The following is a 21502-nucleotide window of genomic DNA, read 5'->3' as shown; positions in this document are numbered from 1 at the left end:
GCTGATGACCCAGGCAGCTGCCTTCAGGTGTTGGGGGACGAGCGTGGCCCTGAGCGCTCCCCGCACAGGCCCCACTGCCGCCTCCCTCTGCTGCCCCAGGGAGCAGGTGGGCGCCCATGGGTGGCACCACCACCTGAATTAAAATTCACCTGTTTTAAAAAACACTAGTTAGACAAGACACATGCACCCCAATGTTCGTAGCAACACTATTTCCAATTGCCAAGACATGGAAGCAACGTAAGTGTCCATCGACAGACGAATGGATAAAGAAGGTGTGGTGTATATATATATAATGGAATATTAGCCATAAAAAAGAATGAAATTCTGCCATTTGCAGCAACATGGGTAGACTTGCAGGGCATTATGCTAAGTAAAGTCAGACAGAGAAAGACAAATACTGTATGATATCACTTATATGTGGAATCTAAAAACTACAACAAACTAGTGAATATAACAAAAAAGAATCAGACTCACAAACTAGTGGTTATCAGTGGGGGGAGGGAAGGGGGAGGGGCAGTATAGGGGCAGGGGAGTAAGAGGTACAAACTAGTAGGTATGAAATAAGCTACAAGGATACATTCTACAACACAGGGAATATAGCAAATATTTTATAATAACTATAAATGGAGTAAAACCTTTAAAAGTTGTGAATCACTATATTGTACACCTGTAACTTATGTAATATTGGGCATCACCTATACCTCAATTTAAAAAAACATAAAAAATTCACCTGTTTTAAATGTATTTAATTGGTGATATTTAGTAAATTTACCAGGTTGTACAGCCATCACCATAACCCACTTTTAGAATATTTTCATCACTCCAAAAGATCCCTTGTGCCCGTTTACAGCTAATCCCTGTTCCCACACAGCTCTGGGCAACCACAAATCTGCTTCCTGTCTGTTGGTTTGTCGCCTGGACATTTCCTGTAACTGGAACCATCCAGCATGTGCTCCTTTTCTGGCTTCGGTCACTTCGGTCACTGGTCTGGTTTCTGACGTCACCCGGGGGCAGTGGGGTAGCGCGTCACTCCTTCTCAAGGTTGAGTGACACTCTGTTGTGTGCATGGACCACACCTTGGTCCCTCTCACCTGTTGGTGGCGTTCGGGTTGTTACTACTTCCTGGCTGTCAGGAGTCAAGTTGCTGAGCATTTGTGAACATTGTGCACAGGTCTTCCGGTGGACATGCGTTTCCATGGCTCTCGGGGAAACACCGGAGGAGTCTCTGTTATTTACAGTGTACTTTTGGAATAGGTTAGACATGCCCAGGATATAGGATTCAAAAGGAAGAGAAGGAATAGAAGGAAGAGTGAGCGGTGAACTTCCCACCCTGTGAACCCCTGAGGCTGTCACTGTCACCAGGGGCCTGGGGGCTTTCCATGCCCGCAGCTGTATTTTATGAGACGTGTCTTAGTTGGGGGTCCCCTGAGGCAGACGTGGGTGTAGGTGGGTCACGTGATGGGGCCCCCAGGAGGCATGGGAGGGCAGGTGAGGAAGGGTCACGTGCCGGGCACTGCCGGTCCACGGGCAGGAGCTTCCTGGGGCGTCGGGGCTCAGTCCTGCCGGGCACCCCTGAGCATCAGCCCTCCAAAGATGAAGGACGGGAGGCTGGGTCGCTCCTCTGAGGACGCTGACCCGCTGGGCGAGGGCTGACTCCGGGGAGTGCCAGCTGCTGCCTGGGGACATGGACGTGGTGCACGGGGGGGCGGTCTGCTCCCGGCTCTGAGCTTGTCATCGCTCAGCCATCATCTCTCTTGGGAATGTCTCTCCTTTTAAGCGGCACAACATCCCCTTATCCGGATTACGCAGTAGTTTACTCACCAGCCTTCCTCCTAGACAGACATTTAGATTTTGGGTTTTTCTCTTAAAGAACACTGCCGTGACACACTCTGAAATGCATCAAAGGAAGATGGGGTGACGGAGGAGGGCTGGCTGGACGGATACATGATGAGTGAGTGAAGTCTGAGGGCTCGCTGCGCAGCTGGTTAAACTCTGCCGCGTGTTTGATGTCGGGGAGATGCAGGGCCCGGCCGCGAGCCAGCCTCTGCTTGGCACCACCTCGGCCCAGGGCTCTCTGGGCATTGGAGAGATGCCGCGGGGTGGACACGCCCCTGCCACACTCCGCCAGTAGCGAGGGGAAAGGTCAGGGCCTCTCTCCGTGTAAAAGCCCCAAGGCGGGGACGCAGTGAGGCCCGGGGGCTCTGGGGCTCAGGTCCGTCCGCTCATCTTCCCCCGGACAGGTGAGGCCCGGCGGAAGTGCAGCCATGGGGTCTTGAATCAGGAAAAGGCCCCAGGGGAGGTGGGGGTGTGCAGGACCCGCCTGCCCAGTGGAAGCTGGAGACAGGGCAGACGCTGCCCGGCAAGGAAGAGGCCCTCGCCTGCCCGGGACCAGCAGGCGCCCCGGGGGCCGGGAGCCTGAGTGCCTAGTGCAATCGTGCTGTCTGAGCACAGGGCTCGTGAGGGGTCCCTCCCGGAGGCTGTCATCCCCCAACTCTCAGCGCCCCCCGCATTCCCGCTGGACCGCGAGGTCCCGGGACGCCCGGCTGAGTCACTGTGTCCACAACAGCGGGACCACGCAGGGGCCTCTTCCACATGCCGGACGCTGCTCACGCACGTTGGGGGCTCACGTCTGCTCCCAGCAGGTGCAGGAAGGGCGTCGTGGCCCCGGGCCGGTGTCCGGCCCGTCCTGCCACCTCGCTCTCCCCTCTCGCGCCTGCTGAGTGAATCGGTGTGTGGCTCTCCTAGTGTCCCTGCAGCTCTAGGAAGCGCGCAGCCCCTGTGACAGCCCCCGGGCTGGCCGGGCGCTGGCTGACGCTGAGAGGTGAGGGTGGGCGTTCGGGCCAGACAGGCCGGGAGCAGGGCGAAGAGAGAAGAGGTAGGAGTTGGGAACGGTGCCGGGCTCGGGGTGCACCTGGTGCAGGGTTGGCACCACCTGGTGCGACACTAGCTTCAGAGGAGGGGCAGCTGGAGCTGGGCATCCTGAGGTGGGGGACGGAAGGGCCGCCAGCAGAGGCGGGAGCGCCCACAGTGTGTGCAAGGCAGGGGAGGCCGAGCCGGCCACACAGACACAGACGGTCAGCCAGGCAGCTGGGGTTTGCTGGCGGCCGCGCGTGGCACCCTTGCTGCTGGCGGCTGGGCGGCTGAGTTCTGATGGACGGCACCAGCTCCCAGCTGGCCTGTGGGACTCAAAGGCTGAGCTGGACTTCGGAACGGAGCTTTTCTCCCAGGATCTGAGTCCCTTCCTGCCCACACAGGGGCCGGGGTGCGTGAGGATGGCGGCGCAGAGCCAGGAGGGCAGCACCAGCTGCGGTATCCAATCAAGAAGGGAGGCGAGATTCACACCGGAGCTCAGAGCAGACCTCGGAAAGTCATAGGCCAGCAGCCCCGCCGAGGCAAACACGCTGACGACCCTCGAGGACTTGCTGGGACCACAACGAACAGAGCACGAATGAGGACGTCAGAATCATGGAGGCGCCAGTTAGAGGTTCTGCCAGCAGGCACCGAAAGCTCCAGCAACTCGGCTGCACCAAGGTGCCCGGGACCAGCTCAGCGGCGCAACGTGGGGCTGATCACACCCCCAGGAAGGGCAGGTGCGCTGCAGGGTGTGAGCTCGCCCGATGGCTGGCTGGCCTAGCAGTGACCCCTGAGAGTGCCCTTGTCCCCCAGCACCGTGCCTCTGGGGGGGAGTCTGGAGTGGCTGTCACTCCAGTGCGATTGAGCATTGGCGGGTTGACCCCAGCCCAGGAGAGGCCCCAGGGGAGGGCGCTGGTCTGGCGGGGGATGGGGGGGTGGGGGGGGAGGATCAAGTGCCTCGTAATCCTCTTCCAGTTCACATCTGTATAGATTTTCAGACTAAATGCCAGGAGGCTCGGATGGGCTCTGGGAGCACGGATGTGGCTGAGGGTGGGATTGGGCAGCCTGGTGACGTGAGTGGGGCTGGAAGGGAGAGCAAGGGACGCTGCTGCAGAGAATCTGCTAAAAGAGAGAGAAGGGAAGGAGGGAAGGGACGGAGGAAGACAGAAAGAGGTAAAGAAAGAGAGAAAGAAAGAAAGAGAGAGAAAAAAAGAAAGGAAGGACGGAAGGAAGGAAGAAAGAAAGAAAAAGACTGCTGGGACTTCCCTGGTGGCACAGTGGTTAAGAATCTGCCTGCCAATGCAGGGGACATGGGTTCGAGCCCTGGTCCGGGAAGATCCCACATGCCACAGAGCAACTAAGCCCGTGCGCCACAACTACTGAGCCCACGTGCCACAACTACTGAGCCCACGTGCCACAACTACTGAAGCCCGCATGCCTAGAGCCCGTGCTCCACAACAAGAGAAGCCACCGCAATGAGAAGCCCACACACCGCAACAAAGAGTAGCCCCCGTTCGCTGCAACTAGAGAAAGTCCGCGTGCAGCTATGAAGACCCAGCACAGCCAAAAATAAATAAATAAAGTAATTATTAAAAAAAAAAAAGAAAAAGACTGCTGAACTGGGGTGCCAGGAGGGACGGGCGGCTGGCACATCGCCCGTGTCTCCACACAGCAGCGGGAGAGAGTGCTTCTGGGGGTTTCCAGGAGAAGCCCCCTCGGCTTGCCCCTTCCCCAGGGCCTGGCAGGGAAGCGTCTGCAGAGCTCATTTCTTCCTGAAACACAAGCCCTGATGCGCTGAGGGGCCAGCTTGTGAATGGACCCAAAGATGGCCCTGAGTGCTGATGGCGGAGACACAGTGGGAACCTGGAGCGTGGTGACCTCCGAAGACACTCATTGGGCTCTGTGGTCGCTTTTAATCCTTGCAATCACCCGGACAGGGAAACCAATGCACAGAGAGGGAGAGGGACTAGCCTGAGGTCACACAGCTAGCAGCGCTGGAACAGCTGGGATTCCACTGCACTCCTGACTTCTACTTGCTACTGTGTCTTCAGAACTAGATCAGTTTGCTGCTACCCATATGCCCAGAGCCAGATGGACCCAAGTGATCTATTTGTGAATAACTGAGAATGTCCCCCAAAGTTTCTCTTTCTGGTGGCTATTTTTGCCAATATGCATTGGTCCAGCTTGACCGACTGTCTTTTCTTCTGAATGTGCCCTTGACCCTGGCTAAGGTATTTGGCCAGAATTATCCACCCCTGCTCCTACTTCTGCTGGCAAACTGCTGTGGCCAACTGCCCAGACCAGGTTTAAAATATCTGTCTGAAGTTTTGGTAAATGGATCATTTAGGGAATTGACTTCCAGAAAACTGGTCAATTAAGGTCATTTTGTTAATTGGCTTTTAGAGAATCGATTTCGCATATCTTGATCCAAACTCTTTCCCAGGACGCCCCAAAGTGCCTGAGTGGGTCTGCAGGGATGCCAGAGAGAACTGATGTCTGTGGAGGGTCCCATCAGTGGTCCCAACAAGCGTCCGCAGAGACCCCGCGGGGCTTCCTGGGCTTGTTCAGGGACAGCATGGTCCCTAAACCAGGGGACAAGGGGTCACGGGCACATCCATTGCCTGGCGTGGGAGGGTTGTCTGTAGGGCGGCAGGGCCCAGCCACCCTACCACCCAAGCCAGGATTCCTGAGCTCTCTCCTGGGGCCCCTTGGGGCTGCCCCCCCCCCCAGCTTCTCTCCACCTCTGGCCTGGCCCGCCTTCTCTCTCCCGCCCTCCCTGGCTCCTGCTTTTTTTTTTTTTTTTTAATTTTATTTATTTATTTTTGGCTGCATTGGTCTTCGTTGCTGCACACGGGCTTTCTCTAGTTGCGGCGAGTGGGGGCTACTCTTCTTTGTGGTGCAAAGGCTACTCTTCTTTGTGGTGCGAGGGCTTCTCATTGTGGTGGCTTCTCTTGTCCTGGAGCACAGGCTCTAGGTGCGCGGGCTGAGTAGTTGTGTCTCACAGGCTCTAGAGCGCAGGCTCAGTAGTTTTGGCGCACGGGCTTACTTGCTCCGTGGCATGTGGGATCTTCCTGGACCAGGGCTTGAACCTGTGTCCCCTGCATTGGCAGGCGGATTCTTAACCACTGCGCCACCAGAGAAGTCCTGGATCCTGCTTTTAAGCAGATATGACAGTCCTTACCCCTCGACAGATGCCGAGTCTCTTCTCTGGGGATGTTGGCACGTGTGTCCTGCCTCTGATGTCTGAAGGGGGTTCAGTGGGCGGGGGTTTGCTCAGGGCTGCACCCCAGCTTGAAGCCCCCGAGGTAGACTAGAGACTTTCCTCCTTCAGGACAGCCCTGCTGCCAAATGCCCAACTTGGAGGGGTTTGTTTTCACTCCCCCAAAAAAAGGGGGAAAGGAAAGGAATCAGACCCCAGTGAGACATGCGTCTCTGAGCTCACACCCCACACTCCCCTGTGCCCTGCAGGTCGGTGGTGGAGGACCACAGGGCTCAACAACACGATTAGTGCCTCTGTAGCCTGGACATGGGATCATCTCACTGGGTTGTGAGCAGGGATAGAGCTGAGGTCCAGGGACTCTGGGTGGAGGTCGGTGGGTCTGCACTTGGCCCCTGTGACGGGTCCCAGATGCCGGGACCCAGGCCCAAAACTAAGCGTGAGCGGCTGGGTTGCACACATGCTGTGCGCTCCAGCCTGGCAGGACACTGGGGGGGCGGGGGAGAAGCACAGTCAGGTGTGGTCCCAGCAGGCCCACAACAGGGCCAGAATGGCTGCAGGTCAGCAGCTCACAGCCCAGCGCGAGCCCTGGGGCTGGACAGACGCTGGAGGTGGCCGCACACCTTCTAGACAGGGAGGGACCAAAAACAAAGCAAAAGCAGAAACCCTAACAACAAAACAACAGCAAACAACTACTCAAAATAAGTCTGCAAACACAAATCTAAAACCCTAAAAATCTAAAATCTAAAAGAAGACTTCTTTTTTTATGTTAAGAGACAGTCATGATTGCATAACTCTGGGAATACATTAAATGTCTCTGAATTGTATGTTTCAAAATGGTTAATTTTATGTTATGTGGATTTTACCTCATTTAAAAAAAAAAAAGAACAAAAAGGAAGAGCCAACCAAATCCATCCTGAGAACATGCCTTCATTCCAGATGGAGTTAAGTGTATGGAGTGTCTGATAAAAGCTCTTGAACAATCTATAGTGCTCAGAGAAATAAATGAAGCAATGACATCCATTCGAAGGAACCAGGAAGGCCAGTTGGCAGATACAGAGCAAGAACAGCTGGGTAAGAAAATGGCAAGTCTTGGAAATGGAAAATATAGTCGCTGAGAAAAAAAACTCAGAAGATGGGAGAGGACTGAGTACCTGTTGAAAAGAGGGTGAGCGAAGTGGAAAACAGACCGAGGAAGCTTCCAGAAGGCAAAACAGGGAGGAAAGAGGTGAAGGTTTAATCACATGAGTGAGCTCACACACACACACACACACACACACACACACACACACACACAGAAGGAGCTGAGAGGTGCAGAGTGTAGATAACACGTGCACAAGGAGCTCCCAAAGCAGGGCAGCGGCAGGCAGAGAAGCAGCGACCAGGATTGAAGCCACGACGTGTGGGTTGAAAACGCACCCCTAGCCCAGCACACACTGAATTTGTTGAGATTCTCAGCTGCAGCCGGAAGAATCCATCCACGCTGGCTTTGGTGCAAAGGGGAGAAGGTGGGCCATGTGGGTCACCTGACAACCCATAGGTGCGAGAGGGCGGCCAGGTGGGGACGCTCGGGCTGACAGAGGGAGAAAGGGGCGCGGAGGTGTGGGACAGAGTCTGGTGGCCCACTGGGCCCATTATGAAGGGCTGCCAGGTGGTTTAAAGATACAGCGGACGGTCCAGGTGACACACGGGGACGTGGACACTACGGGAGGAAGGTGCCATGCCCCCACCTGCCTCACGCTGGGTCCCTGGGGACCACAGCCTCACCGCCCTCCTGCACTGATGGGTCCGCAGGGATGCAGGACGCCCCCACCCCTCTGTCTGCACTCAGGGGAGACACCCGCCTCCTGGGCACTGCGCCCCCGGCCTGAGCCTTTGCCAGCTCGGGGTCCGATCTGCTGTGGGGAATGATCTGGCAGCTCCACGGGGAGGTGACACCAGGCAGGGCCAGGAGGCTGGCGCCTGGGAGAGCAGAGGGGCGGTGGGACTCGTTCAGAATCCCTTAGTCTGTGCCCTCGGCGTGGAGCTGGCACGCTCGGCAGCCCTGACAGCCGCCCAGGGTGGAGGCTGGCCCCGGGAAGCCCAGGGTGCCCCAGGGACACAGGGCGGCCTCCACTCTCGTGTCTGCGGCAGAGAGCCTGGGTGTGGGCGCCTCCGGCACAGAGCTGGGCTTTCTCTCCTTGGAAGCTGTGTCACCCTCCTATAATCCGGCCTGGGACAGTGGCAGGCCTGAGCCTGGAGACACTGACCCACGAGGTCACACGCTGGCCCTGCACATTCACACACGGCTGTCCGATGACTGCTGATGTCTGGGTCTGCCCTCCCGCCCAGCTCAGGGCCCTGGGCCCTGCAGGTGACAGGCCAGCCACAGCCCACACGGATGGCAGGTGGCCGGCACGGGCCCGGGGCCAGGTCTCCTGCTCTACCTGGTGGTTGAGGGCGGGGAAGGGATCTTTGGGGCCAGAGGAGGTTGAGAGTGACTTGAACCCCCTGTGGGTCTTTGAGCTCAGCCAGGGCTCTGGGCCCACAGGACTAAGTGTGTGACTAATGTCCTTCGGAGGCCATTGAGGATCTGGTGTCAGACACGTCCCTGCCCCACCGAGAGCTTGAACTTTCTCTGAACTGCACCAGACCCAAGGCACCCCAAGCCGTGCTCAGAATGGCAGCTGTCAGCTGCAGCCTTGGGATCTCAAGGTCTCCCCTCGTGACTACGCAACCATTTCAGACCCCAACCAATCCTCGCTTAGCAAGCACCTCACTTCTTACCAGCTCCAATTATAATTTGTTTTTTTTACTTTTTTATTTTTTACTTTTTTATTGAAGTATAGTTGACTTACATCCAATTGTAATTCTTGATAAACAACTCGCGTAACTAGCTGTAGCCTTGCGGTTTTCTCCTTTACAAGCCTCGCCCGCCTTGTAGTCCTGCAGAACACAATTCAGGCGTTTCTGGAATCTGTGTCTGCCAGGCTGCAGTCCTAACAAACCCCCAAACACTCTTTTTATGTCAGTCAGGTCTCCATTGCTGGAGTTTTGGTTAACAGAGGGAAAGGCCCTGGTCATGTGACCCCGGGCCAGTGGGTCCCCTCATCTGGGAAATGGGAGTGATGGCAGAAGCTGATACGGACACAGGGCCATCACCAGGGACAGGTGATGACAGTGTCGGGGACTGTCTCTCCACTCAGGGCCACTGGCCTGGCCTGGCTGGTGAACTCAGGTCCCCCTTCCCCACCCAGGCCAGGAGCCTCTCTGACCCCTCACCTGGATGCCACGGTCCCCTCCCCATGTCCTGGGGCCTCTGTCCTCTCTCCCGCCGCCTCGTCCCCCTGCCCCACCTTCACTTGCTCACGTGTGGAATCCCCACCTGGGACGGTGGCCGCGGCCAAGCTCTGTCGCCTCGATACCCGTGCCCCCGCTGTCCAGACCCCGGGAGCCGCTGCCTCTCCTCCGTCCTCCCCGGGCAGCTGGATCTCAGGGGAGCCAGAGGGGCTGCATTCAGGCCTGGTGCCCCGCTGACCGCTGTGTGGTCTTGGACAAGCTGTGGGCTCCTTGAGCCAGGCTTTCCTGTGCTCCATCCGGACACTCCTGGGGAGAGGCCCTGGCAGTGGAGCCCCAGGCGAGGGGGGGCTCCTGGTTTTGCCCTTCCTAGGCCACCGTCAGGGTCAAGTGCCCGCCCCTCCCGAGTTCAGTTTCCCACTGGCCTCACAAGGCCGTTGTGGGCAATGACGGGTGATGCTCGAGAACCTCCCAGCCTGGTGCCCTGCTCCCTCCTGACCCCGCCCCCAGCCCCATGGCTCCTTCCCACCACCATGATATTGATATCCCCCATCTCTTAGCTGCCCCTCCTCCAGGAAGCCCCTGGCGGAGGGCCAGTTTGTCCCCCCAGCCCACGTGCATTTCCTGAGCAACCACGTGATTCTGCAGCGCTCTGGGCCCAGAGCTCCGGCCCATGATCACTGCTGCCGTCCCAAGGGCCAAATGAGGTCCTTGGTGCTGGGAGGAAAAGGCCCTGGTGAGGCTGATGTCCTGGGAACCCGCGGTGTTGCTATTTGCAGGCTCCAGGTTAGGAAGGGGGACCTGAGGAGGTGCGGCTGCAGAAATAATAATAAAAACAACAGACAGTGTTGTTCTGTGTGGACAAGCCTGCCTGGCTCTGTCTGAGGGCAGGGACCCCCGCCCTCCCCCCCTCAGACCCGCGGGGGACCCTCGGGGCCATTCCCGCACAGGAAGTGGTGGTTCAGAGGGAGGGACAGCAGCTGCGACGTCGTGGAGACGGTTCTGCCTTGCAGGGCCCGACACCTGCAACCCCTCAGAATATAGACGTGAAGTTAATATCCTCTTAGTCTCAACCTCAGCACCGGGCAGCAATCCAATCCAACGTTTTCCAGCAAATGGAGGGATTCCACGTTTCGACAGGTGATCACGGTGCAACCGTGTACGTGCTGAAAGCTTTTCTTTTTAGGACCATTTCCCCATCGCGGGAATATCAGGTTGAACCGTAGTATTTTTAAGCGGGAATATCTGGGGGAGGGGCTGTGTTCTGTCCTTGTTCAGGAGCCGGGAGGTCAGGCCCCCGCAGCGAGGGGCACGCAGCTCAGACCGTCCCCCCGACGTGCCCCTGACCTGCTGGTTCCCAGGAAGAGGCCCGGATGCCTTTCTCCTCCGCTTCTTATCAGCTCCTCGTCCATTTAGGTCACGACCTTCCTGCCGGTTAGTCTCTGGGTGAAATGAAGTCATCTCCCCACATATTTGGCCAGAGGGCTGCAGAGACTTCCTATTTGGGAATAAAAAAGAGCGAGGCCCCTGGAGTGTTCGGGAAGTGGAGAGCCCTGGCTTCCGGAGACGCTGGCGAGGGAAAAACAGGGGACGTCTCTGGAAGAGTGGGGCCTCCCCAGGGTGGAAGCCGCGGCCAGCCTGCCCCCGCCCCCTGCAGAAAAGGGAGCCCCACCGTCTCACGTGCCCAGGCACGCTCGGCTCTGCGAAGTCTGCGGCCTTGACCGCGGTCTCCCGTCTGACGCCTCCCTTCCCAGCCTCTCGGGGCATGTGAGGTGCTGGGCCCGTGAGCCCCCAGACCCCCTCGCCAAGGCTGGCTCCCGGGGCAGACCTGACCCCAGAGGCTGGGGGTCCCAGGCTCTGCTGCCCTGTGGCCCGGTGTGGCCAATGCCGTGCTCTGCTGGGAACCCCGAGGCTGAGCCTGGGGGAAGCGGAGGTGTTTTTCCCTCACCGCCAGCTGCGTCTAAGATGCTTTGGCACCTCTCTGTAGCGCAGCTTCTGCAGCGTGAGCTGGGCCTTGGCCACACCTCTCTTCCTTCAGTCTCAAGGTGGCCTGGTCTCCCAGGGACATGCTGGCTCCTGCTCTGCCCCGCTCTCCTCCTGGTGCGCTGGGGTCACCTCCCGCTTTAACTGTCCCGGAATACTGCCTCAGCACCTGCTTCTGGGGGACCCACCCGAGCGAGCCGCCTGCTTTTGCCTCAACACCCCCTACCTGGCCTCTCAGCAGGACCCTCACCCTGTCTCCCTTTCGGGGTCCCAGAAGCATCGTTGTCCAGGCAGGGGGTGGGGTGGGCCTGCCCTTCGGCCTAGCGTTGCTGTCTGATTACGAGAGGAAGGAGGAAGGCAGAGGCAGAAAGGGGGTGCATGGGGGGTGCGAGCAGGCTGGGCGCCCACTGCATGGACCCGTCCGAGCGCTGGGGACTTTGGCCAGCGTCCTAGGGAGCTGGTGCAGCCCCCCAGGCCTGGGACAGCAGAGCCCCCCTGGTTACGCGTAAAGTTCTCCTTACATAAGCAGCGTGAAGATACATGAAAAGCTCCAGGCAAGTCAGAGCAGCCGCAGATGGACAGACACCGGGAAAGCGGTGAGTAATGGCTGGAAAGCCCCAGCCCTGCAGGAAAGGGACGCTGGGCGGGGCAGCCCTGTGGGAGAAAATGGTGGGACAGACAGACGCGGGGGCCGCTGCCCGCTGCTAGGGCGGGGCCACACGGCCCTGCAGGCGACCTGCGGGGTCTGAGCTTCCAGGACGGCCCCCCCAGCCCCCGGCCTCCATCCCGCTGTCGTCGCCCACGCTGCACACGCGTGCACGGGGGTCTTACCGCCAGCCTGGTACCTGCCCTCATAACGGGGGCCCCCAGGGAGGCTGCCTCTGGTCTGTCTGGCCCCTCCCTTCACGCTTGGATTTAGGGTCCACTCGGGTAACCCAGGATAATCCCACCTTGGGATCTCAGCTCAGTCACATCTGCAAAGACCCTACTTCCAAATAAGGCCACACTTACAGGTTCCAAGGGTCAGGACATAGACATATTTTGGGGCCACCATCGAACCCACTCCAGTTGGCACGGGAAGGCCCCCCTGACCTCCCAGCCCTGCTGTGAGCACACAGGTCAGGACAGAGCTGGCAGCCCGGGGCCTGGCCTCCGAGAGCGGGGTTGCTGCCCCTGGAGCCCCAAACGCGCACCGACGCCGCCTCGCCTCTGAGCTGAGTTGGGCCATCGGCATCCCAACCCCTTCCCCCGCCCTGCCCACCTCGGCCGCTTATCTCGGGAGGGTCAAGGTGGCGGTTCTCTCCCTGGGATGCAGAGCCTCACGCAGACCCCCACCCGGCCCCCCAGCTGCTCTGGACAGAAGCCGAGCCCACCTCACCGGCCCTGCTCCCCGGGTGGGAAAGCAAGGTATCCAGACCCGTTCTGAGTCTCAGAGGCAGTGAGGATGGGGTGGGGGGACAGGGAGAGGGGAGGAAGGAGACGGGGAGCGGACCAGGGTGGCCTCAGAGCCCTTGGGCCTTAATCCGGGACGTGCCTGTCCCCTCCCACCACCCCCAGCATCAGCCCCTCCTGGCACCACCAGGCCCCTTCCAGGCAGCCCCCTGCCCACTCCCACCCAGGCTCCTGACGCCGAAGCCTTCCCCCCCATCTCTTCCCCTCACCACTTCCTGGGGCCCCAGAGCACACGGGCCCAGCCCCCGTGTCTGATGGGGAGCCGAGCCCGGAGGAGGGCGCTTTGTTCTCCGTTCCTCTGGTGGGGGCCGCCCCGGCCTCTGCCCCTCCCGCCTGCACCTGAGCTGCGCTCCCCGCGGCCCCCAGGCCCCCCCTCCCCTGGGCAGTGGCTGTCCCGGGAAAGCAGCTGCATAAAAACAGCTCCATCTCACTAAGCCGCAGGCCCCGTCTTCCGGCTTCCTGGGACACAGCCCCAGACGCGTGCAGAGATGCGCAACTCATCCGCGCTGGCCACGCCCGCCCTCAGCTGCGCCCCCGCCCTCAGCCGCCTCGAGCCCTGTGAGGCAGCTGCCCCGCCGGCCCTCTCCGGGGACCCTGTGGGTGCAGAGTACGTGCCCTGCCGGCCTCACGCTGTCCCTTTTGAGAGCAGCATTTTCGCCCAGGGAGGTGCCACGGTCATCCAGCCGCTCCTTACGCAGAGGCCCCAGCGCAGCAGGCTGGGGGTGGGGAGAGCCCAGGCACAGTCCAGCCGAGGGACAAGGACGACCCCCCCCCTCCGCTACATCCACCAACAGGAACCTTCGGCCCCTCTTCCCTCAGGGGAGTCTGGACGTTTTTATCCCCAGCAAGTGGCCAGACATGGAATGTTCTCAGGGGACCCCAAAATGACTCAGGATGAGGGGCTGCTCACAGGAGCTCTGGGGCAGCTGAGCAAACCAGTCCTCCTGGGATTTCCAGCTCCGTGGGTGGAGACCCACTCCTGTCCCCCCGCAGTGGAGGGACATGGGACCCCAGGACGCTGCCCCACCAGGGAATGAGGGAGCCCGCCCGGGGGGGATGGGGTACCCCAGCGGATTGTGGCCGGCAGACCCACTGGCCCCCAAACAGCACCTCCACCAGTCTTCGGGGGCCTGGAAGCCCACCACAGTCCCAGCCCTGGGGCGAGGCTCAGACGTCATGCGTGGTCCCTGTTAAGTTCAGGGTTCGCGCTGGGTCACTGCTCGCCTCCTGGTCCCCGATCCAGGACTCCCCTGCCTTTAGCCTTGCTCCCCCCTCCCCGCCTGGTGCCCCGCTTGGTAATGTGGTTGCTGGCTTACCATGGAGCTGTTCTTAGTAAACGCGGGCTGTAATCCTGAACCTTGGGCTGGGAGCTCAGACCGTTGACCTTGACCCTGATCGTCGATCTGACTGGGTTTCATCTCCATTTCACTGTTTGCTTCGTTTGTCCCCCTGGTTTTTGTCCCTCTTTCCTTGTTCTTATTTCAATGTTTTGCCACATTCATTTAAATTTATCTATTGACTTTTTGGCTAGATCTCTTCGCAAATTTTTAAGTGGTTGCTTCCCGATTGTAATAGAACCCTAACCTTTCAGTCTACTTAGCGTTCATATTTTGTTAAGATTTTTGATGTGGACCATTTTTAAAGTCTTTCTTGAATTTGTTACAATATTGCTTCTGTTTTATGTTTTGTTTTTTTGGCCGCGAGGCATGTGGGATCTTAGCTCCCCGACCAGGGATCGAACCCGCACCCCCTGAACTGAAAGGCGAAGTCTTAACCGCTGGACCCCAGGGAAGTCCCTAGGGTTCATATTTAGCACTTCAAGTAACACGTAGAAGCCTTATAACCACACAGACCCCTTTCCCTCCTCCCTTCTTTTTTTTAAATTTTTTTTTTTTTAATTTTTTATTTATTTATTTATTTTTGGCTGTGTTGGGTCTTCGTTTCTGTGCGAGGGCTTTCTCTAGTTGTGGCAAGCGGGGGCCACTCTTCATCGCGGTGTGCGGGCCTCTTACTATCGCGGCCTCTCTTGTTGCGGAGCACAGGCTCCAGACGCGCAGGCTCAGTAATTGTGGCTCACGGGCCTAGTTGCTCCGCGGCATGTGGGATCTTCCCAGACCAGGGCTCGAACCCGTGTCCCCTGCATTGGCAGGCAGATTCTCAACCACTGCGCCACCAGGGAAGCCCACCCTCCTCCCTTCTTTAAAGATACTGTCCCACTGCCCTCTGGCCTCCATGTTGGTTTTTACATTTTTGGTTGTTTTTAAAAATTTTGCACCTGTTTATTTTGCGCCTGATATCTTTTTAATGAATAGACTTTCTAAGACCAGATTTAGGTTTACAGAAAAATTGAGCAGGAAGTACAAAGGGGTCCCATCCCCTTCCCCTGGCTCGCACGTTCCCCTGTCGCTAACATCCTGCATTAGTGGGGTGCACCTGCTACACCTGATGGCCAGTGTTGCTACCTTATTGTTAATTAAAGTCCACAGTTTGCATCAGGGCTCACTCTTTTTTTTTTAATTTAAAAAATTTATTTATTTAATTTATTTATTTTTGGCTGCGTTGGGTCTTTGTTGCTGTGCACAGACTTTCTCTAGTTGAGGTGAGTGGGGGCTACTCTTCACTGCGGTGCGTGGGTCTCTCATTGCGGTGGCTTCTCTTGTTGCAGATCACGGGCTCTAAGTGCGCAGGCTCAGTAGTTGTGGCACACGGGCTCAGTAGTTGTGGCTCGTGGGCTCCAGAGCGCAGGCTCAGTAGTTGTGGCGCACGGGCTTAGTTGCTCTGTGGCTTGTGGGATCTTCCCGGACCAGGGCTCGAACCCGTGTCCCCTGCATGGGCAGGCAGATTCTTAACCACTGCGCCACCAGGGAAGTCCCCTTTGTGGGTTTTGACAAGTGTATAATGACATGTATCCACCATTACGGGATCACATAGAGCAGTTTCATTGGCTTAAAAGTCCTCTGTGCTCTGTGTACCCATCCCTCCTCCCCACAACCCCTAGCAACCTTTTTTCTGTCTCCAGTTTTGCCTTTTCCAGAAGGCCATATGTTAGTATCACACACTGTGTAACCTTTTCAGACTGACTTTTCATACTTAGCAATACACATTCAACATTCCTTCATGTCTTTCTGTGGCCTCCATGGTGTTTGATGAGAAATCAGTGGTCATCTGAAGTGCTCTTCCCATATGTGTAACGTATCATTTTTCTTTAGCTGCTTTCAAGACTTTTTCTCTATCCTGGTTTCTTAGCAGTTTACTTGTGATGTGTCTGGCCATGGTATTCTTTGACTTTAGCCTGTTTGCGATTTGCTGAGCTTTTGGAAACTGTACATTTACTTCTTCCCCCAAATTCGGGACATTTTATGCTATTATTACTTCAGATATTTTTCTGCACCATTTTTTCCTCCTCTCCTCTGGGACTCAAATGACATAAATGTTAGATATTGTCCCACAGCTCCCGAAGGCTCTGTTTATTTTCTTTTTCAGTTTTATATTCCTCTCTGTTGTTTAGGTTGGAACTTTTCTACTGATCTGTCTATAAGTTCACCGACTCTATCCTGTCATTGCCATTCTGCTATTAAGTTGTCGATGAAAATAATCAATAAACAATCAATAATAAGACTAGAAAAGAGTTTTATTTGAGCCAAACTGAGGACTAACCTGGAAGCCCACTTCCCAGATTATGCTGAGAAACTGCTCTGGAGAAGTAGGGTTTTTAGCACAGTTTTCTATCTTGTCAGAACAAAGAACATTAACAAGTCAGGGATACATTTCTTCAAGGTTTCAGAAAAAAAAAACAGACTGGCATGTACCCAGCGAATCAGTGTGGACTTGGTACCTGGGAGGGAGCTTATCATCAAAGGAGGACCAGTATTGGCCTCCCAAGAAGAGGGGCATTCAATCTTTATTTTTAACATGGACATTCTTTACTTCGGGTCAATGTGCTCTTTTCTTTAATAATTAAAGCAGATGTACAGTGTATGTTTGATAGGCCACAAACAGGCTGTTCTAGTCAACATCAAAATCAAGTTAACTCATGCATAAGCCAGAACGACTTTCCTGTATCTCAATATGTGAAAATTTCTTTTATCAAAATCCATCCAGTGACTTTTTAAAATTTCAGATATTTTATCTTTCAGCTCTAAAGTTTCTATTCAGTTCTTTTTTGTTGTTCCTATTTTTCTACCAAGAATTTCTATCTTTCCATTCATTTCAAGTGTATTTTACTTTACCACATGAGGCATAGTTACAACAGGTGCTTTAAAGTCTTTGTCAGAGAATTCCAGCATCTGGGTCATCTTGGGGGCATCTAACGATTGTCTTTCTCTTGAGAATTTTGTGGTTCCTTGTATGTGGCGTAATTTTGGGTTGCATCCTGGACATTTTCAAGATTATGTTGTGTAGACTCTGGGTCTTGTTAAAATCCTCCGGAAAATGTTGGGTTTTCTTTTTTTCAAGCAAGCAGCGAGTCCACTTGGGTAAGACAACAAGTTCCATCTCACCTCCTGTGGGCCGTGGTCTCCATCTCAGTTCAGCTGTCAAGGTCTTTGCTGTGCTGCTGTAGGTCAGTCCCAAGCAGGGTTCAGCAGAGAGCCCAGGATGGGACCAGCTTCATACACAGAATCAGGAATCCCCTTCTCCAGCTCTTTCCTCTCCAGGATTTCTCCCACAGTCTTCAGCCCACGAGGACCGCTTTTCTTCTTCCTCTGTGCAACGATGGAGCTCCTCCCAGAGCGGTGGCTGTGCCTGCCTCACTGTTGTGAGTAGCAGGCTTTCTCCTTCGCCAGGAGCAGAAGCCCACACTTGATGGTGCAAAGTCATTTTAACTGGTATAGCTGGTACAATATTTTTAGGCCACTAGATTCAAGTGTGTAAAAATTGTAACTGTATTCTTCAGAGAATCGGTTTAACCTGTGTTTGAAAACCTCCATTCCCACTGATGGCAAGAAATAAATCTTAGTCAGATCAGAGGAAACCATGTCTTTTGTACTTTAAATTATTACATCTAGAATTTTCTCTTTCCCTTGTCTTGCTGGTGAATAGTGATATAGAGTTTGGTCAGTGGGTGACTCTAGTGAGTTTCTGGGCTGCCTGGAGATGGCGGTGGGAGGGGCTGCTGTGGTTCATCCTCCCAACAACCTGTTCTGGAGGCAACTCCACGGGTGGGGCTCCAGCTACGAGGGGCTTGACTCCAGTTACAAAGCTGCCCCGGTGACCACAGGAGCCGTGTGCTGTCTGTGGGGTCTCCCTGGCCCTCCCAAAGTGCCATGGAGGATGGAGAGCAGTGGGGTGGCCAGCTGCAGCTCCTGGAGGCGACCACGTGCGTCCACCTGTGCCCAGGCCGTGCACACCCCTCGTGGGCTGGGAGCTCAGGGCCTGCAGGCATCCTGCTGCTGACCTCCCCCTGTGGGCTCTGTCCTGAACTGTGGGAAGGTCATGGGCTTGGTCAAGCCCATCATCTGCCCCAAATCTGGGGGACAGTGCCACAGCAGGTACTGGTGGCCAGCCCTGTGACCTGCCTGTCCTGGCTGTCCTAGATCTGTGCATGTTTTAGCTTACTTTAAATCACCTAGTGATTACATAATTACATACCTGCTGTCCATTCCTGCCCAAGTCTTCCCATACAAGGGGAGCTCCAGGAAGAGGGATCATGTCCGCGTGGCTTCGTGCACTGCCTGGCGACCGGGGTCCACAGGGGGCGGGCCCCGAGACCCGGGCCCGTGAATGCCACGCTCTGGCCAGCGCATCTCTTGGGAGCATTGAGGATGTTGCTGTCATTGTGGAGACTGAACAGATGTTGGGAGAGGTGATGGGACTCCAGAAGCTGAGCTCTGACAGGGAGAAGCTGCAGACGCCAGGGTTTAACTCGGAAGCACACAAACCTGCAGAGCTATCATTCTTCAGTGGGAGGGGAGATATGGACAGAAAAACGCTGAAAGTTTCCAGGAAGCAGCAAATCTGATACGGTTTGCAGGGAGGTGGGTGGCTAATGGCAGGTGTGGCCAGGGGGCTGCAGAAGAGGGTCCTGGATTCGGCCTGGGGAGGGAGAGGCCAGGTGAATCTGCAGAGCAGGGAGGCCCAGGCGTGACTGTGGTCCAGCGGGTGTCACCGGAGGACTGATCTGCTGCTCTAGAAGGTGGTGCGGTTCTGGCCGAACCACACGGGTCCTTCCCTGACCAGCGGGCACGTTCTCCAGACGGTGGCGAGGACGCAGCATCCATGGGAAACCTCTGAGGCTGCAGGGACTTGATCTGGGGCGAAGCCTCGAATTTTCCTCTTGGCAGAGCCAAACGCGGAGGAACACCAACTGCCAGCACAACGGAAGGAAAACCTGTTTCCTTTACTTTCTTAGGGGAAAAAAACTAAAGTTCAGAACAAACGCTTGATAAACCACTAGCCAGACTCATCAAGAAAAAGAGGGAGAGGACTCAAATCAATAAAATTAGAAATGAAACAGGAGAAGTTACAACAGACACCGCAGAAATACAAAGCATCCTAAGAGACTACTACAAGCAACTCTATGTCAATAAAATGGACAACCTGGAAGAAATGCACAAATTCTTAGAAAGGTATAACCTTCCAAGACTGAACCAGGAAGAAATAGAAAATATGCACAGACCAATCACAAGTAAGGAAATTGAAACTGTGATTAAAAATCTTCCAACAAACAAAAGTCCAGGACCAGATGGCTTCACAGATGAATTCTATCAAACATTTAGAGAAGAGCTAACACCCATCCTTCTCAAACTCTTCCAAAAAATTACAGAGGAAGGTACACTCCCAAACTCATTCTATGAGGCCACCATCACCCTGATACCAAAACCAGACAAAGATACTACAAAAAAAGAAAATTACAGACCAATATCACTGATGAATATAGATGCAAAAATCCTCAACAAAATACTAGCAAACAGAATCCAACAACACATTAAAAGGATCATACACCATGGTCAAGTGGGATTTATCCCAGGGATGCAAGGATTCTTCAGTATATGCAAATCAATCAGTGCGTTACACCATGTTAACAAATTGAAGAGTAAAAACCATATGATCATCTCAGTAGATGCAGAAAAAGCTTCTGACAAAATTCAACACCCATTTATGATAAAAACTCTCCAGAAAGTGGGCATAGAAGGAACCTACATCAATATGATAAAGGCCATATATGACAAACCCACAGCAAACATCATTCTCAATGGTGAAAAACTGAAAGCGTTTCCTCTAAGATCAGGAACAAGACAAGGATGTCCACTCTCGCCACTATTATTCAACATTGTTTTGTAAGTCCTCGCCACGGCAATCAGAGAAGAAAAAGAAATAAATGGAATACAAATTGGAAAAGAAGAAGTAAAATTGTCACTGTTTGCAGATGACATGATACTATACACAGAATCCTAAAGATGCCACCGGAAAACTACTAGAGCTAATCAATGAATTTGGTAAAGTTGCAGGATACAAAATAAATGCACAGAAATCTCTTGCATTCCTATACACTAATGATGAAAAATCTGAAAGAGAAATTAAGGAAATGCTCCCATTTACCACTGCAACAAAAAGAATAAAACACCTAGGAATAAACCTACCTAGGGAGACAAAAGACCTGTATGCAGAAAACTGTAAGACACTGATGAAAGAAATTAAAGATGATACAAACAAATGGAGAGATATACCATGTTCTTGGATTGGAAGAATCAATATTGTGAAAATGACTACACTACCCAAAGCAATCTACAGATTCAGCGCAATCCCTATCAAAGTACCAATGGCATTTTTTACAGAACTACAACCAAAAAATCTTAAAATTTGTATGGAGACACAAAAGACCCCGAATAGCCAAAGCAGTCTTGAGGGAAGAAAACGGAGCTGGAGGAATCAGACTCCCTGACTTCAGACTATACTACAAAGCTACAGTAATCAAGACAATATGGTACTGGCATGAAAACAGAAATATAGGTCAATGGAACAGGATAGAAAGCCCAGAGATAAACCCATGCACCTATGGTCAACTAATCTATGACAAAGGAGGCAATGATATAAAATGGAGAAAAGACAGTCTCTTCAATAAATGGTACTAAGAAAACTGGACAGCTACATGGAAAAGAACCAAATTAGAACACTCCCTATCACCATACACAAAAATAAAGTCAAAATGGATTAAAGACCTAAATGTAAGGCCAGACACTATAAAACTCTTAGAGGAAAACATAGGCAGAACACTCTATGTCATAAATCACAGCAAGATCCTTTTTGACCCACCTCCTAGAGAAATGGAAATAAAAATAAAAATAAACAAATGGGACCTAATGAAACTTAAAATCTTTTGCACAGCAAAGGAAACCATAAACAAGATGAAAAGACAACCCTCAGAATGGGAGAAAATATTTGCAAATGAAGTAACTGACAAAGGATTAATCTCCAAAATATACAAGCAGCTCATGCAGCTCAATATCAAAAAAACAAACAACCCAAACCAAAAATGGACAGAAGACCTAAATAGTCATTTCTCCAAAGAAGAGATACAGATAGCCAAGAAGCACATGAAAAGCTGCTCAACATCACTAATCATTAGAGAAATGCAAATCAAAACTACAATGAGGTATCACCTCACACCAGTTAGAATGGGCATCATCAGAAAATCTACAAACAACAAATGCTGAAGAGGGTGTGAAGAAAAGGGAACCTTCCTGCACTGTTGGTGGGAATGTAAATTGATACAGCCAGTAT

At 54.1% G+C, this 21502-nt stretch overlaps 1 protein-coding gene across 4 annotated transcripts; it reads right to left on the bottom strand.

The window, feature by feature from the left end:
* Positions 1 to 8897: 8897 nt before the first annotated feature.
* LOC118894454 lies at positions 8898 to 12807 on the bottom strand. Of its 4 annotated transcripts, none has more exons than XM_036850742.1 (3): positions 10694 to 12807; positions 9435 to 9655; positions 8898 to 8995 (listed from the first exon to the last, which is right to left on the bottom strand). In XM_036850742.1, exons 1-3 carry the CDS (start codon positions 10756 to 10758, stop codon positions 8970 to 8972), a joined length of 312 nt encoding a protein of 103 aa, XP_036706637.1. In that variant the 5' UTR covers positions 10759 to 12807; the 3' UTR covers positions 8898 to 8969. The 4 variants fall into 4 exon arrangements, with proteins under 4 accessions (XP_036706637.1, XP_036706636.1, XP_036706635.1 ...); XM_036850741.1 differs by lacking the exon at positions 8898 to 8995 and having other exon boundaries at positions 9425 to 9655; positions 10694 to 10844; positions 11580 to 12807; XM_036850740.1 differs by lacking the exons at positions 8898 to 8995; positions 9435 to 9655 and adding an exon at positions 9967 to 10161 and having other exon boundaries at positions 10694 to 10844; positions 11580 to 12807.
* Positions 12808 to 21502: the final 8695 nt, after the last annotated feature.

The sequence above is a fragment of the Balaenoptera musculus genome, chromosome 4, assembly GCF_009873245.2.
Source record: "Balaenoptera musculus isolate JJ_BM4_2016_0621 chromosome 4, mBalMus1.pri.v3, whole genome shotgun sequence".
Classification (NCBI taxonomy): Eukaryota; Metazoa; Chordata; class Mammalia; order Artiodactyla; family Balaenopteridae; genus Balaenoptera; species Balaenoptera musculus.
Note: the sequence above shows the minus strand (reverse complement) of the source record. Positions and strands in the feature narration are given on the sequence as shown.

Bases quoted from the DNA above. Each gene is read 5' to 3' on its own strand.
- LOC118894454 (XM_036850739.1), bottom strand. From the start codon at position 12,184: ATGAGGGCAGGTACCAGGCTGGCGGTAAGACCCCCGTGCACGCGTGTG. The intron at 10,845-11,579 runs GTGAGGGTCCTG...ATTCCCAAATAG, and splicing joins GACCCCGAAAGGGAGACAGG to GAAGTCTCTGCAGCCCTCTG.